The sequence below is a fragment of the Narcine bancroftii genome, chromosome 7, assembly GCF_036971445.1.
Source record: "Narcine bancroftii isolate sNarBan1 chromosome 7, sNarBan1.hap1, whole genome shotgun sequence".
Taxonomy (NCBI): domain Eukaryota; kingdom Metazoa; phylum Chordata; class Chondrichthyes; order Torpediniformes; family Narcinidae; genus Narcine; species Narcine bancroftii.
The window spans coordinates 38585185-38602248 of NC_091475.1; the positions used below are offsets into that span (position 1 = coordinate 38585185).

The 17064-nt window shown below is 40.5% G+C and overlaps 1 protein-coding gene across 17 annotated transcripts in view; it reads right to left on the reverse strand.

Annotated features, from left to right (window-relative positions):
* Positions 1-17064, reverse strand: part of LOC138738776 (RCC1 and BTB domain-containing protein 2-like) — a 241865-nt gene that overhangs the window by 121707 nt on the left and 103094 nt on the right. For all 17 annotated transcript variants that reach the window (XR_011341728.1, XR_011341726.1, XR_011341732.1 and 14 more), the window contains one exon: positions 14358-14524. Coding sequence is in view for 9 of the 17 variants with exons in the window: in XM_069889680.1 (XP_069745781.1) it covers positions 14358-14524 (167 nt within the window). In the remaining 8 variants the exon portion in view is untranslated. The remainder of the gene's footprint in view (positions 1-14357; positions 14525-17064) is intronic.

Consider the following 17064-nt stretch of genomic DNA (forward strand, 5'->3'; position numbering starts at 1 on the left):
ACGATTCTCTAGTACCATTCCATGCTACTCAGCCTGGAGTGAAGTAGGGTGGTCCCTCAAAGATGGCAAAGAGGAAGAGCTGAGAACACATGGTCCCCTTTATTAGTACTGGAGGGCTGGTGGGGGGGGGAGGAGGGGTGCCAGAGTCCAGCCCAGGTAATTTACAGGGCACCAATGGCTCAGTGCCAGCAAGGTCTAATCAATTACAACGGCAATGACCCAAGGCCAAATACAGGAGGGCTGGAGGGTCCAGGCCAGGTAATTTACAGAGTTTCAATGGCTCAGTGCCAGCAAGATCTAGTCGATTACAAAGGCCAAGTACAAAGGTACTTAGAGGGGCCAATGGTCAAGTGTGCACTGATTGGTGGAGCAGAGCCAAAACTTGATTGGCAGATGGCGTGTCTTCTAACTAGGTAATGGGCAGTGCTGTCACGTGATAGCCATGACCCTCTGCAATACAATCCACCCCTCGGAACTGATACCACTCACCAATCATCACATGGAATACAGTGAAAAGAAACCTAATATATCTTTATATATTACCCTTAACCTTAACAGGCCAATAAATCATGGTTATAACTATTTCTAAACTTAAAACTACATGCTAATATACAGCACTAATGAAAGGCAGACGTGCTCTTGATTATCTGGCAACCGCAACGTAATATATAGGTTTAGTGGTATTAACTGCATAGCTCAAGGTACACAGATTACCAGAGAAGAGTCAACTACTGTTTTATTTTAAACAATCGCACGCCTCATAAAGGAGAGTGATGTCAGCATGCTTCACAAAGGGGAGTGAAGTTAGCATGCTGCAGAGTCCTTGTCTCTCTGGCAACATGCCAGCAGGGAAGCAACATGCTTTGTCAACCCATGCAGGTCTGCAAACGCAGGCTCCTCCTGGGCAAAGAAGGGGAGCCCGCACCATTTCGTGCCAGCCGCTCTGCGCAGTATTCTGCCTGTCCGGCTGTGCAGCCGCTCAGTCCACTACATCACCCCACCCACCCCCCTAATCGTTGCACAGCTGCAATGTCACAACTTTGGGTATTTTAGGAGGGTGTCCCTGGTGCTTGGGAGGTGGAGCATGGACAGGTTCAGTAATGTCCATGTGTGCAGGCTTCAGTCTGTCTCATGTAAAAAATTCTGGTCGACCACCAATGTCCAATAGCACTGTAGATCCAGTGTGCTGCAGCACTTCATAAGGCCCCTCGTAAGGATGGTGCAGGAGTGTAGCGTGGGATGGACATAGAACAAAGACGTAAGAAGTAGAGTCGAGAGCAGCAGTGTAGGCGGTGATCTATCTTTGGCTGGAAAAGGAGTGATGTCTACCAGTACTAGGAGTGGAGTGCCATTAACTAATTCTGCTGAAGAGGTCTCCAGGTCATCCTTAGGTGCCATTCTAATACCCAACAGCACCCATGGTTACTCATCTACCCAATGAAGCCTGTTGAGTCTTGCCCTCAAGGCTTCTTTCAGATGCCGATGGAAATGTTCCACTAGCCCAATAGCCTGTGGGTGATAAGGTGTAGTATGGTGTAATTGTGTACCACAAAGTCTCGCCAAGTTTGCCCACAAGGTTGAAGTAAACTGAGTTCCCCGTCAGAGGTTAGATGGACTGGTACTCCGAATTGAGCAACCCAGGTCAAGAGAAAAGTCCGAGCACATGTTTCAGCCATGGTGTCCATCATTGGTGTAGCTTCCGACCATCAGGTAAAATGGTAACCATTGTTAGTATATACCGTTGACCTCTGGGCAAGGGCAGCAGGCCCACAATGCCTATGTGTACATGCTGAAGCCTTTGAGTTTTAGGTGGAAGTAGTTGAAGGGGTGCTCTGGTGTGCCGTTCAACCTTAGCTGCCTGGCAGGAGAGGCATTTTCGTGCCCAGTTAGTGACCTCCTTCCTTAAGCCATGCCAGACATACTTTGAGGACATACGCTTGATAGTTGTGCGGACAGATGGATGGGACAGGCCACGAATGTGGTCAAAATGTTTCCTCTGCCAAGACAGTAGGATGATTGGTTGTGGCCAGCTGGTCGGAGCCCAATGGAAGATCGACTAAGAGCAGGTCCATAATAGCTGAACGGAAAGCTTGTGTCTCCTGGTCCTCTTGTTGGGCTATTGCGAGAGCCTGGAGATCCAGGCCTCCTGTAATCACATTGACCTCTATCCTGGACAAGGCATCAGCTACAACATTGTCTTTACCGGACAAATGTGCACATCAGATGTAAATTCAGAAATATAGGCTAGATACTACTGTTGACTAGTTTTTCAAGTAGTTCAGGAAATTCTGCTAATAAGTTCGCAAAATCATTGGTAGTGAGAGTTTGCACACGGAGAAAGTGGGCATGTGTGGAATGTGGTTGTGCCTTTTCATATCTACCAACAAGTCATGTACCCTCAGGAAGTCCGCTCCCAAAATGAGCTGTCCTACGGCCGCTAGCGTGTAAGTCCAGCAGTAAGGTGTGTCACCTAATACCAGTTGTATTGACTTGGTACAATAACTGCTAATCATAATGCCATTTGCAGCACGCAAGTCGACTTGAGGCACTCAAGATTCTCGCTTGTAAGAGGATGGTAGGAAAATACTGAGGTGAGCTCCTGTGTCGACTAGCAGTTTGCATCCCGTGCACTGATCAGTGGCATATAACAGGCCGGTTTGGTCGCCAACCACCGAGGCCATTAGTGGCATTTGGTGTTGTTGTTTCCCTGGAGTAAACCATGTAAGTGCACGGTGGCACACAGCGGCGCGCATTCCTGCCCCACTTTCTATGGTAGAAATACCACTCACTGTTCTCCAATGGCTTTTTCTTCTTCAGTAGCTTGTGAAATGTCGTAGAACTGGTGGTTACATTGACTTCACCATCCAAAGTGACCTGTTGAAACTTTGACCTGTTGAAATTTTGCCATGAGAGGCTGCGGTACCCTGTGAAGTCTGTCTGCCTCCCTTGACACTTCCTTTAGTTTGGAGAAGTCAGTAGAAGAGAGCAGCAGGGCGATGTCATGAGGGGGCCGTTCTAAGAAGGCTGCCTTGAACATTAAGAAGTCAAAATGCCCATATGCTAACACAAGCATTTCATTCATTATTTCTGATGGCCTTCTGTCCCCCAAAATTTGTCAAGATGGAGTAAGCGTATGCCTCTTTCCAGGTCAGACATGCTGAAAGTTGCGAGGAGTTGTGCCTTAAAAGCACTGTATTGATCCTCCTCAGGCAGGTTGTTGATAAAATCATCTACCTTGGCAGAAGAATCTTCATCTAATGAGGTGACTCATGCCAGAATTTGGTGGCTTCATTTGTTATGTTCCTAATGTGGAATTGAGCCTCTATCTGCTGGAACCATGGATGTGGTCTGTGAGGCCAGAGGGTGGCCAGTTTCACAGCCACAGTGTGCAGTGCAGTAGTGGCATCCATTCTGCAGGCTTTCTCACTACGTTTCATTGTTGGGGCTCAAAAGACGTTGAGCACCCATCAGGGTCACCAGTTTAGTGGGACTAACTGCAGAGTTCAAGAAACACAACTTACCAGAGAAGAGTCAACTACCAACTGGTTTTTATTTTAAACAATCATGCCCCTCATAAAGGGGAGTGATGTCAGCGCGTCTCACAAAGGGGAGTGATGTCAGCGTGCCTCAAGCTGCAGTATTGTCTTTCTGGCAACATGCCAGCAGGGAAGCAACACGCTTCGTCAACCCACATGGGTCTGCAAACACAAGCTTCTCCTGGGCAAAGAAGAGGAGCCCGCACCATTCTGTCCCAGCCATTCAGTACGGCAATTTTGCCTGTCCAGCCACTCAGTCTGCCACAAAGGCAATAGCAACGAGAATGAGAGCAGTCGCCCATGTGGATGACAGTTGCCCACCATGCCCCCAGAGAACCAAATAGCCACTAGTTTCCCCATGAGGTATTGAGCTGGAGGAACTGGTCTCTCAATTTTTGAATTGCAGCCACCGTGTCCCGAATATGAGCAGCTAAGTGGGCAATGTTCCTTGATTCATCAGGGTTAAACTGCAGCACTTCTTACCAATCACACCACAGGTACCACCATCAGCACCAAGCAGGTAATTCAGGGCCATCCGATTCTGCAGGGCAACCATCCTGATGGCTGTCAGCTCTGCCGTCGTTCGAATCAGGGTGTCTTCGGTATGTTGCAGTGCCACTGTTTTGTTGGACACTGTCTCGAGCACACTGGTCATCTGGATGACCTCACAGGATAATCAGGCCGTGCCATACCTGGGAAAGGCTATCATCCAAAACCTCTTCACCTCCTTTATGGCCCTCTTGTCCTGGCAGCCGTGGTATGCCAGGTGCTCCCCAAAATTGTCTACAGAGTGGATGTAGAATGCTGGAAAGCAGCAACTGTACCAGCTCATAGGGACCCATGGGTAGCCACAGTGGTAACAAATCTGGTGGGTCCCATTCAAAGTCCAGGGAGCCCCCAGATTAGCGGCACCATCGGCAGTGGTCACTGGGGAACCTGGATACCAGTCTCGCTCGCAGTCGCTGTGACCGACTGAAAGGGTGGAACCAAGCTCATTTGGTCTGCTCACCGGCTGTGGAATGGCTCTGGGAGTCGGGACTCAGGTGGAGGTCAAATTGTAGGGAGAGAAATACCAATTCCTGAAATGACCACCCTATCAGGGATCGATGGAAGAGATGTTATATAGTGGTGAGAGGAATGGTGGGGGACTGCCATTCAGGTCCCCACAAGTCCACAGACGTGAAAGGTCCATGCAAAACACTTCATTTCAAAGTCATCCAGCAGGGTTAGTGTAAGTGGCGTGTGTTGGGGCTCGAGTGCAAATCCAGCAGTCTGATCTATTGGTGGTGCTGGCAAATTCATAAGCGACCCTGAGGAAGGTGTTGGCAAATGTCCTGATGCTGATTATCGCAGTGAACAGAAGGGATGACTGGAGTAATGTCATTAGAGTGGGACTTTTTATTTAAAGTGCTGGAGAAAATAGGGTTGGGACCAATTTTTATAAATTGGATTATGGCTGCATTTCAAAAATTGAGGGACCAGTTCCTCCAGCTCAACACCTCATGGGGAAACTAGTGGCTATTTGGTTCTCTCGGGGGATGGTGGGCAACTGTCATCCACATGGGCGACTGCTCTCACGTGCCCAAGGCTAAAGTTGTGACCAATAGGTAGTATCTTCAGCCGTCCCACTATCTAGATCTGGTAGACAGGGTTGTCTGTTATCTCTGGCTCTATTCATGTTACCTATTGAACTGTTGGCGGAAGCCATTTGCCGATATCCAAACATTAAGGGCTTCAGAATGGGCCAGGAAGAACATCAAATCAATCTGTTTGTTGATAATGTGCTGATATATCTGACAGACCCTGTAAACTCATTGGCCAAGCTTCATTCCACGATGGAAGATTATGGGGATATCTCTGGGTTCACAATTAATTGGGATAAAAGCAAAATTATGCCACTCATAAAGGGGGACTACAGTGAATTGAAAATGTCAATTGAGATGGCCACAAATTGGGATTAAGTACCTGGGGGGCTCAAGGTAGACAACAATTTATCAAATTTGTACAATCTTAATTACATCCCCTTGCTCCAAAACAATTGAGGAGGACTTAAATAGGTGGATGACCTTACCTATCACATTGATAGGCAGGTCAATTGTGTAAAAATGAATGTGTTGCCGAGGCTCCAATACCTCTTCTAGACTTTGCCCATAGCGTCGCTGCAGAAATTCTTTCAAAACTTCAACACACAGATAAATAGATTCCTCTGGAACAAAAAGGTAGCCAGGGTCTCCATGCAGAAATTAACATGGGACTATAGTCTGGATGGAATGAAATTACCAGATTTCAAAAAAATGTTATTGGGCAGCCCAGTCAAAGTGGATCGACTCACTCTTTGAAGGGGGAGGTACACCATCCTGGGGACAAATTGTTCTGCACATGGAAGGTGAGAGAGTAGCAGGAGAATTTATTTATAAATGGGATGCCAAATTGTTATCGGGCAGGAAAGACAACCACTTGCAAAAACATATGCTTTATGTGTTGAACAAAATTAACCAATGGATTGCACAGAAGTTCCAAAAACTTCCCCTGACTCAGAATAATGTAATATAATTAACTATTGATAACAAGATCCTGGATACCTGATGCCAAAAGGGGATCAGGTGTATCGAGGACTGTTATGAATGGGGGCCAGCTCATGTCATTTGTGCAGTTAAGAATTAAATATGATTTATCAAATAGGACACTCTTTTGCTACTTTCAGTGAAGATCTTTCTTGAGGGACAAATTGGATCCAACCATGGCCCTACCAGAGTGAAGTGACATGGAGACTCTGATTCAAAGAGGAAACACAAAAAAATCTATTTCGGCAATGTATTCCTTGTTTCAAGTGGGAAGCCCGAAACTGGGACTTCATAGGTCAAGGCACAGATGGGAGTCAGATCTAGGTGCTATGATACATAAAATGCACTGATCGGATGTGTTGTGACAGCAAGACCACAAAAATTAACTCATGGTACAGACTTACAACGAAGCTGTCTAAATTTCAAATCCAATTTGTATTGATCGCTCTGGTGGTGGCCAGGAAGTCCATAGTGGTTACCTGGAAGTCACACTCTCCTTTGGGCATTGCGTGTTGGAATATGGAAATGCAGAACTGTGTTCCCTTGGAGAAAGTTGCTTAAAATCTAAGGAAAAAATATGAAACTTTTCTTACAATCTGGAAACCCTACTTGTACTACATAGCTGCAAGGATATAGGCGCAGTCCCCTGTGCTTCGGTGCCTGCCTCCATCTCCCACCTTTTTTGTCTTTCCTCTCCAGGGGGGTGGATGGGGGGGGGGGGGGGGGTGTTCTATTCCAATCAGGCTAAGTTGAGATGAATGTAAGAGACCTGTAGGATGGATGTTGAGCTCCAACAGACCCTGTGATTAATGTGTTTTTCGTTTTCTTTCTTTTTCCTAATTGAAACAATCGACTTGATTGTTTTATGTTAAAAAAAAGCGTTTTTTGCATTTTTATGTAATTTAAGTTTCTTTAAGGTTAATGTGTTCTTTTTTTTAGTTATTTTGTGTTGTGGGGAGGAGGGGGGATAAAACCAGACTTAATAGAAGAAATGTAAATATACTTGATGAATGTGATTGTTGTACTGTGAATTATTGGAATTGTCTGAGTTTGGAAAAATCATAAATAAAATATTCAAAGAAAAAGAAAGGACTTCGGAAAGCTAGAACCGGGGATGAGCAGGATTAAGGAAAATACTAAGACAAACTATACATACATGAACAGAAGGATAAGGAGAATGAAGGTAGGACCACCTCAGGATAAAGGAAGCAGCATGTGCCTAGAGGCTGAGGAGTTTCGAGAGGTCCTAAATGAATACTTCAGTATTCATCAGAGAAAAGGACCATGGTCAAGGTGAGGTCAGAATATATCACAAGCTTTTGTGCTGAACCAAGATGAGATTAAGAAAGAGGAAGGGCTGGATATTCTTCAAAGCATTTAGGGCTTTATGAGATATGACCAGGTTGCTATGGGATGGGAGGGATGAGATTGACGGAGCATTGCAATAATTTTTGCATCTTCCTTGGCCACAGGGGAGGTGCTGGAGGATTGGAGATCTGCAATTTTAATCCCCTTGTTTAAAAAAACTAATAGGGAGAATCATAGGAATTATAGACCAATGAGTCTTACATCAATGTAGGGCAAACTATTAAAAGAGTGACCTTTGTGACATATGAAAAGTGAAATCTTTTCTGGGGGGGGCTGGGTGGGGGAAAAGAGCGGTCACTGCAAAATCAGTTGACGCTTGCGAGTGGATTCGCAAATCCAAATGGAGAGGGGAGATGTGGTTGTCCGACAAGGGATAAAGGACAACTCAGGAGGGGAAGGGGAGATTGGGGGATAAAGAAGATAGAAATAGGAGAATAAGGAAAATGTTGGATGTTGTAGGAATGTTGTCTTGTAAAGAGTTGAAAATAAGAAAACAGAAATGGAAAAGGAGGAAAGGTAATGATGGAAAAACGGAAAGAGAAGATAAACAAAATATAAAATGGCTACGCTGAACTATATGACTTTAAATATTAATGGAATACATAACCAAATTAAAAGGAAGAAATTACTAAATTTGCTGAAAAAGGAAAAAATAGATATAGCATTTGTCCAAGAAACACACTTAACTGAATTGGAGCACAAGAAATTAAAGAGAGATTGGGTAGGACATGTAACAGCAGCATCGTATAATTCAAAAGCAAGAGGAGTGGCTATATTAATTAGCAAAAATGTGCCATTTAAAATAGAAGAGGAAATAATAGATCCAGCAGGGAGATATGTTATGATAAAATGTCAGATATATTCAGAGCTTTGGAATCTACTTAATATATATTCACCTAACGAAGAAGATCAAAAGTTTATGCAAGATATCTTTTTGAAGGTAGCTAATACGCAAGGGAACATACTAATAGGAGGGGATTTCAATCTGAATTTGGATCCAAATATGGATAAAACGGGGAAAAAAATTAACAGGAAGAACAAAGTAACCAAATTTATAATTAAATCAATGCAAGAAATGAAACTTGTGGACATATGGAGGAAACAAAACCCAAAAGAAAAGGAATACTCATACTACTCGACGAGACATAAAACATACTCAAGAATAGACCTATTTTTGTTATCAGCTAGTATGCAGGATAGAGTAAGAAAAACAGAATATAAAGCGAGAATGCTATCGGACCATTCACCCTTAATACTGACAGTAAAGCTAGAGGACATCCCTCCAAGAATGTATAGATGGAGATTAAACCCCATGCTACTTAAAAGACAGGATTTTAGAGAATTTATTGAAAAACAATTAAAAATGTATTTTGAAGTAAATACGGAATCAGTGGAAGACAAGTTTATACTATGGGACACAATGAAAGCATTCATTAGAGGGCAAATGATAAGTTATGCAACCAAGATGAAGAAGGACTATAATCAGGAAACAGAGCAGTTGGAAAGGGAAATAGTAAACATAGAAAAAAAATTAGCAATAAAGGAAGATACAACCAAAAGAAGAGAATTGGCGGATAAAAAAATAAAATATGAAACATTACAAACATATGAGGTGGAGAAGAATATAATGAAGACAAAACAGAAATATTATGAACTAGGTGAAAAAACACACAAAATCTTAGCATGGCAGCTTAAGACAGAGCAAACTAAGAAAATGGTATTGGCAACAAGGAAAAAAGACAAACAAATTACATATAATCCAAAAGAAATTAAGGAAAACTTCAGAGAATTCTATGAACAATTATACCGAACTGAAAACGAAGGGAAAGAAGGGAAAATAGATGAATTTTTGACTAAAATTGAACTACCAAAACTACAAATAGAGGAACAAAATAAATTAACAGAACCATTTGGAACACTAGAAATACAAGAGATAATAAAAAAATTACCAAATAATAAGACACCAGGAGAGGATGGACTCCCAATAGAATTCTACAAAACATTTAAAGATCTAATAATACCGCCCCTCCTGGATGTAATCAACCAGATTGATGAGACACAAAACTTACCAGATTCATGTAAAACAGCAATAATTACAGTGATACTAAAACAAGGGAAAGATCCACTCTCACCAGCGTCATATAGACCAATATCTTTGCTAAACACAGATTATAAGATAATAGCTAAACTATTAGCAAACAGATTAGCAGAACAGGTACCGAAAATGGTAAATTTAGACCAAACTGGATTTATCAAAAAAATACGCACAACAGACAATATTTGTAAATTTATTTACTTAATTCATGCAGTAGAAGGAAATAAAGCAACTGCAGTAGCAGTTGCTTTAGACGCAGAGAAGGCCTTCGACAGAGTAGAATGGAATTATTTGTTCAAAGTATTGCAAAAATTCAGTTTACCGGAGAAATATATTAATTGGATTAAAGCATTATATAAGGGACCATTAGCGAAAGTGACAGTAAATGGACATGTATCAAAGCAATTTAACTTAAGCAGGTCAACGCGGCAGGGATGCCCACTATCACCATTATTGTTTGCGCTAGCTATAGAACCACTAGCAGAATCGATAAGAATAGATAATAATATAAAAGGAATAAAAATAAAAGACAGGGAATATAAAATCAGTCTATTTGCGGATGATGTGATAGTGTACTTAACAGAACCAGAACTATCAATAAAAGAACTATATAAGAAATTGAAGGAATATGGAGAAGTGTCGGGATACAAGATAAACGTAAATAAAAGTGAAGCAATGCCTATGAATAACGCGGATTTCTCAAAATTTAAGAAGGAATTCCCATTCAGATGGCAAATGCAGGCAATAAGATACCTAGGTGTACAAATAAACAAAAATCTAAGCCAATTATATAAACTCAATTACAATCCACTAATGAAAAAATTACAGGACGATTTAGAGCATTGGAAAGAGCTACCACTAACACTGATAGGAAGGATAAACTGTATTAAAATGAACATTTTTCCAAGGATACTATACTTATTTCAGGCATTGCCAATACAACTGACAGAAAAATTCTTCAAAGAGTTAAAGAAAATAATAAGGAAATTTTTATGGAGAGGGGGGAAACCGAGGATAGCACTAGATAAATTAACAGAATGGTATAAACAAGGAGGCTTACAATTGCCAAACTTCAAAAATTATTATAGAGCCGCACAATTAAGGTACCTATCAGATTTTTATCAAACAAGGGAAAAACCAGACTGGACGAGATTAGAATTAGATAAAATAGGGGAAAAGATACCTGAACACATATTATATAAATGGGACGAAAAATTGGTACAACATAGAACTTCTCCAGTATTACACCATCTCCTAAATATATGGAAGAAGATTCATGTAGAAAGAAATAAAACAAATTATCAATTACCAAAACTAATATTGACGCAAAATAAGCTACTCCATTTTACAATAGACAACCTTTCCTTTAGAAAATGGGAAAAAAAGGGATTAAAAGAATAGAAAATTGCTTTTCAGGAAGTAGATTCTTATCCTTTGAACAAATGAGAGATAAGTACAATATAACTGGAGATACAGCGCTGGCATATTACCAACTGAGATCCTACTTGAAAGATAAATTAGGAAGCAATTTGAGTTTACCAGAGGGAAGTAACCTTGAATATGTGATTACAGATACAATGTTAATCAAAAGATTTATAACAAATATGTATATTAAACTGCAAGAAAAGGAAAATGAGGAAACAAATGGTAAAACTAAACAAAAATGGGAACAAGATTTAAATATAAAGATAAAAAAGGAAACATGGGAGAAATTATGTTCTGGAACGATGAGAAATACAATAAATACGAGGCTGCGTATGATACAATATAATTGGTTACACAGACTATACATTACACCTCAAAAGTTAAATAAATGGGACCCAACAGTATCTGATAGATGTTTTCGATGTAAAAAAGAAAGGGGAACAACAATTCATGCAATCTGGACATGTGAGAGAGTAGAAAAGTTTTGGGATGATCTCAATCAGATATTAAATAAAATAACAGAAAACAATATACCAAAGAATCCAGAGATCTTTCTCCTAAGTAACATAAAAAATAAAGAATTTGGAATTGACTTGGAAGATGCACAAAAAAGATTTGTTAAGATAGCCCTAGCCGTAGCAAAAAAATGTATTATGTCAACCTGGAAATTGGAAGATAATTTGAAAATACAACAATGGTATATAGAAATGAATAAATGTATTCCATTAGAAAAAATAACATATAGTTTAAGAAATAATATTGAAATATTCGAACAAGTATGGGAGCCTTACATTAAATACAATAGCGAAAACCTACTGGGAACAAACATTACCTAAGTTGATGGAAGGAGAAGAAAAGAAAAGAATGGACTCAGTAGAATTTCTGGTGTATTTTTGTTGAATGACAACATTGTCTGACTGGCTTAATGCAACCTAGATTGTATACCTAAAATGGATGAGAGGGGGGGGTGGGGGGGTGGCTTGGGAGGAGGGAGGGGGGGGGAGAAAAAGTCACTGTATATGTGTGAAAAAGAAAAAGTGTATATCATGGCTAACGTGATTTATGGTGTGAAAAATAAAAAATTTTAAAAAAAATGTAGGGCAAACTATTGGAGAGGATTCTTAACGACAGGTTGACAAGAAAGGTGGGACAGCTGGTCAAGAGGAAGAAGGAAGCATACATTAGGAAGCAAAAGTTAGGAAGGGCTCATGAGAATTGTATGGTAGGCAGGAATGAATTTAAACATGGACTTAGGAGAGCTAGATAGTGGTGTGAGAAGCACAAGACTTTGGCAAGTAGGATTAAGGAAAATCCTATGGCATTCTAGATGGATATGAAGAGCAAAAGAATGATGAGATTGAGAGTAAGATTGATTAGGGATAATGAAGTTGGGGGGGGTGGGGGGGGGGAGAGGCCACACTTGTGCCTGGATGTGGCAGATATGGCAAAGACAGAGGGATTGAGAGAAAGGAATAGAATCCTTACAGGAGACAGGATGGGAAGAGGTTTATTCAGAAACAGAATTTATTGTCATGGACATGTCACAAAACTTATTGTTTTGCGGGATCATTACAGTTGTAAACATTGCTACAAATTACATTTTTTTAAAAAATATATAAGTTAGTGCAAAAGAAGTAAAAAAGTGAGATGATGTCTATAATTCATTGTCCATACAGAAATCTGATGTCAGGGGAAAGAAATTGTTTTTGTTCCGTTAGTGTCTTCAGGCTCCTGTATCTCCTTCCTAAGTGAGAAGAGGGCATGGCTTGTGTGCTGAGAGTCCTTGAGGATATAGGCTGCTTTCTTGAGACACTGCCTCTTGTAGATGTCCTTAATGGTGCTGGCTGAGTTCACAATTCTCTATAGCCTTTTTCCTGTCCTATGCATTAGCACCTACATCAGTGATGCAGTCAGAATGCTCTCCATGGTCCACCTGTAGAAATTTGCAAGAATTTTTGGTAACATACCAAATCTCCCCAAACTCCTAAGTATAGCTGCTGGTGAGACTTCTTCATGATTGCATAGACATCAAGGCCCCAGGATAGATCTTCAAATTATGATATCCAGGAAATTGTAGTTCTTTACCCTTTCCACTGGTGGTCCCTCGATGAGGACTGGTTTGTATTCTCCTGGTTTCCCTTTCCTGAAGTCCACAATCAGCTCCTTAGTTTTGCTTACACTGAGTGTAACTTTGTTGATATGACACCAATCAACTAGCTAATCTATCTCACTCCTGTACACTTCCTCAGTCTGACAATGACCATAGTGTCAAGGGCAAATTTGTAAATGGCATTTGAATTGTACATAGCCACACAGTCACGGGTGTAGAAAGAGTAGAGCACTGGGGTAAGTATGAATTCTTGAGGTGCGCCTGTATTGACTTTCAGTGAGGAAGAGAAATTGCTGCTGGTTTACACTGACTGTGGTCTTTCAATGAGGAAATCAAGGATTCAGTTGCAGAGGGAGGTGTAGAGGCCCAGGTACTGGAACTTGCTGAATGGTACTGAGGGGATGATGGTATTGAAAGCTGAGTTGTAATCGATGAAAAGCAGCCGATACATGTTGCTGTTGTCTAGGTGATCCAGGGCTGAGTGGAGAGCCAGTGAGATTGCATCTGCTGTGGTGCGATTGTGGAGGTAGGCAAATTGAAGTGCGTCCAGGTCTTTACTTAGGTACAAGTTCATTCTTTCCATGAGCAACCTTTCAAAGCATTTCATCACAGTAGATGCAAGTGCTACTGTGCGATAGTAATTGAGACAGCTCACTCTGCTCCTCTTGGGCACCTGTATGATTGATGCCCTTTTGAAGCAGATTAGAACCACAGTAATTGGATTTTTAAAACTAACACTGAACCAAAGGGGGAGACATTAAAAATCACAACCAAAAGCTTGGTCAAGGAAATGAGTGTTAAGCTGTTTTCTGAATAAGAGAGGTGAAAGCGTTCAGGAAGGAAATGCCACAGTTTGTATCCTGAACAGTAACAACACTGTTGTGAAATGATAGAGATAATGAAATTCCAGAGACCGAGCTCTTTGTAGCATTGCAGGAATGGGGAAGGCTGCATAGGTGAATTAGTTAAGGAAAAGAGAGATCAGAACCACAGACCAAGTTAAGGGATTTGGAAACAAAAAAATTTTGGCTTCCAACTGGTGTTTGGATACACATCTTTCAGCAGATTAACAACCCAGAAAATCTAAAACAGAGCAAATTTTGATGGGTCATAAAAGGAATGGGCATATTTGCTGTATCCCATTCAAGGTAATCTTACATATTTTCAATTTTGCAAAGGGGAATCCTTGAAGTTAAATGGCATACAAAAGCATGTTTCTTAGTTAATATCCCTTGTCTCCAAAAACAAAGTTTACTCACTTCCCCATCAGAAGTCAATGTCATGGAATGATGGGATCCACAGGCTACCTCAATCACTTTCTTGTGCTGCAAATTGGTGGAAACCTGACATGGAGCCAAGCCTTGAGTAGCTGTTCCATTGCCAAGCTGACTGTAACCATTATTTCCCCAGGCATAAACATCTCCATCTGCAAATCAATAACAACATACTTCTTTTAAAAATTGACAAAAAATAAATATTTAACTTCTTCATAATTGGTGCAATTCATTTTTGATAGTCTGAAAATAACAACTCTTTCAATTTTCACTATGATACATCTATTTAAACTATTACTATTGTTTTCCTTAAAATATACAAAATATTTTTATCCTCTTGATACAGCATTTTATTTGTTCCTTTTCATTAAAATAAACTAAAACTGTTTAACATGAGAAAAATTAGCCTTTTTTTCTTGATGCATTTTTATACACCCATTACTCCTTTGAATCACATTCTCATCTTCTTTTGAGGACACTCCCTCTTTTTTCCATGTGCTGGGCAACCTCAGACTGGAAGCTACTAGTATATTCAACTGCTATTCCCGAAACTTCAAAGCCTCAGCTTGTCCTATGAGTAATTATGGTATCACACTACCAGTGTGAATCACAGTTTGCAGCAAACTTTGTTTTCTTCTATTATATGAAAGGCTTGCGGCCAACTACAAAACATGGTTGCCGCTAACTGGAGAATGACATATCTAACAAGAAGAATCTACTTAGGCCCTGAAATAATGCTGTTAAAATGGATATAAATGAAAAATAACAAATGTACTTGTCAAGTTCCATTGGACATTTCTCAACTGCAATACAAAAATACTTCAGCTCTGATTGTAAATTATTGACATAGTTGGTCATTTTGTCAAGCAGCTGGAGCTCAAGAGCGGATTTAGGTTATGGTAGTTGTACCACAATGAAAATGGGAGTATGCCATGGAGGAATCATCCACTGAGTCTACTGGGTGGATGTCAGAAGCAGAAAGGGAGCAATTAGTCTATTGAGAGTTTTCTATAGCACCCCCCTTCCTCCACAAACACACCATCAATAGCCTCCAGCCCACTGAAGAGCTGATAAGAAGTTTGGAAAAGTGCAAAAATAACATGGTTTTAGTGACTTCAACTTTCCTAATACTGGCACCTCCATTATGCAAAAGGGTTAGATAGGGCAGAATTTGTGAGATGTATTCAGGAAGGATTCCTGACACAGTATGTGGACAGACAGACTAGAGGAGAGACCAAACTGGATCTAGTACCTGGTCAGGTGACAGACTTGTAAGTGGGTAACCATTTCAGTGATAATGACCACAAATGCTTGACTTTAGTATAGCCATTGTCAAGGATAGGAGTAGACAAAATAGGAAAGCATAGAATTGGAGAAAAGCTCATTACTTAGGGCATAAGGCACAAATTTGGGAGAGTAAATTAAGAATAGATGTTCTTGGGAAATGCACAGCAAAACTGTAGAGGTTTTTTTTAGGACCATTTGCAAAGGATTCTGGATAGGTCTGTACCACTGAGACACAGAAAGGACGTAGGGAAGAGGAACAAACAACATGGAGGGTTTATGAGAATTATATGGTAGAAAGGAAGTAACTTAGGAGAGCTTGAAGGGGGCATGAGATTGAATTTGCAGATTTCAGATTTATTGTCAGAGGACATACATGACATCACATACAACCTTAAGATTCCTTTTTTGCAGACGGGTACGATTAAGGAAAACCCTAAGGCATTCTATGCATATGTGAAGAAATGAAGGATGACAAGGATAAAGGAGGCAGGATGTGCCTGGAGGCTGAGGAAGTTGTGGAGGTCCTAAATGAACATTATGCTTCAGTATTCATCAGAGAAAATGACCTGGTAAAGGTGAGGTTAGAATAGAGCAAGCTTATGTGGTGGAAAATGTTGAAGTTGAAATAAAGGAAGTGCTAGGTTTTCTTCCAAAAATTAGGATTGGCAAGTCCCTGGGGCCAGACGAGAAATGCCCTATATTGCTATGGGAGGGGAGGGAAGAGATTGTTGGGGTATTGGTGATGATCTTTGCATCTTTCTTAGCTACAGGGGAGGTACTAGAGGATTGGAGAATTGAAAATGTGATTCTCTTGTTTAAAAGAGGTAATAGGGGTAACTCTGGGAATTATGGACCTGTAAGTCTTTCATCAGTGGTGCACAAACCTTTGGAGAGGATTCTTTTTTAAAAATTATTATAATTTTTTATTTTTCACCCCATGAACCATATCAACCAAAATATATACAAACGTTTCTCATTAAATATACACAGTGGCATTTTCTCCCTTTTTTTCCCCCTCCCCTCCCTCCCCCCTCCAAAACCAATAAATATTCAACATATACAATACAATAAAACCATAAAACAATGTCTTCACACAATGAAAAATAAACAAGAAAAATGTTTTTACACACTGAATCAAATCGTTTTGTCTTCTTATCATTTTAGGGGGTGGAGGTCCGAGGCAAGCTCTCTCTGTTATGTTCCATGTATGGTTTCCAAATCTGTTCAAATAATGTGTCTTTATTTTTTAAATTAGGTGTTATTTTTTCCAATGGAATACATTTATTCATTTCCATGTACCATTGCTGTATTCTCAGGCTCTCTTGCATTTTCCAAGTTAATATTATACACTTTTTTGCTAATGCTTAGGCTATCATAATAAATCTTTTTTGCGCTTTATCCAATT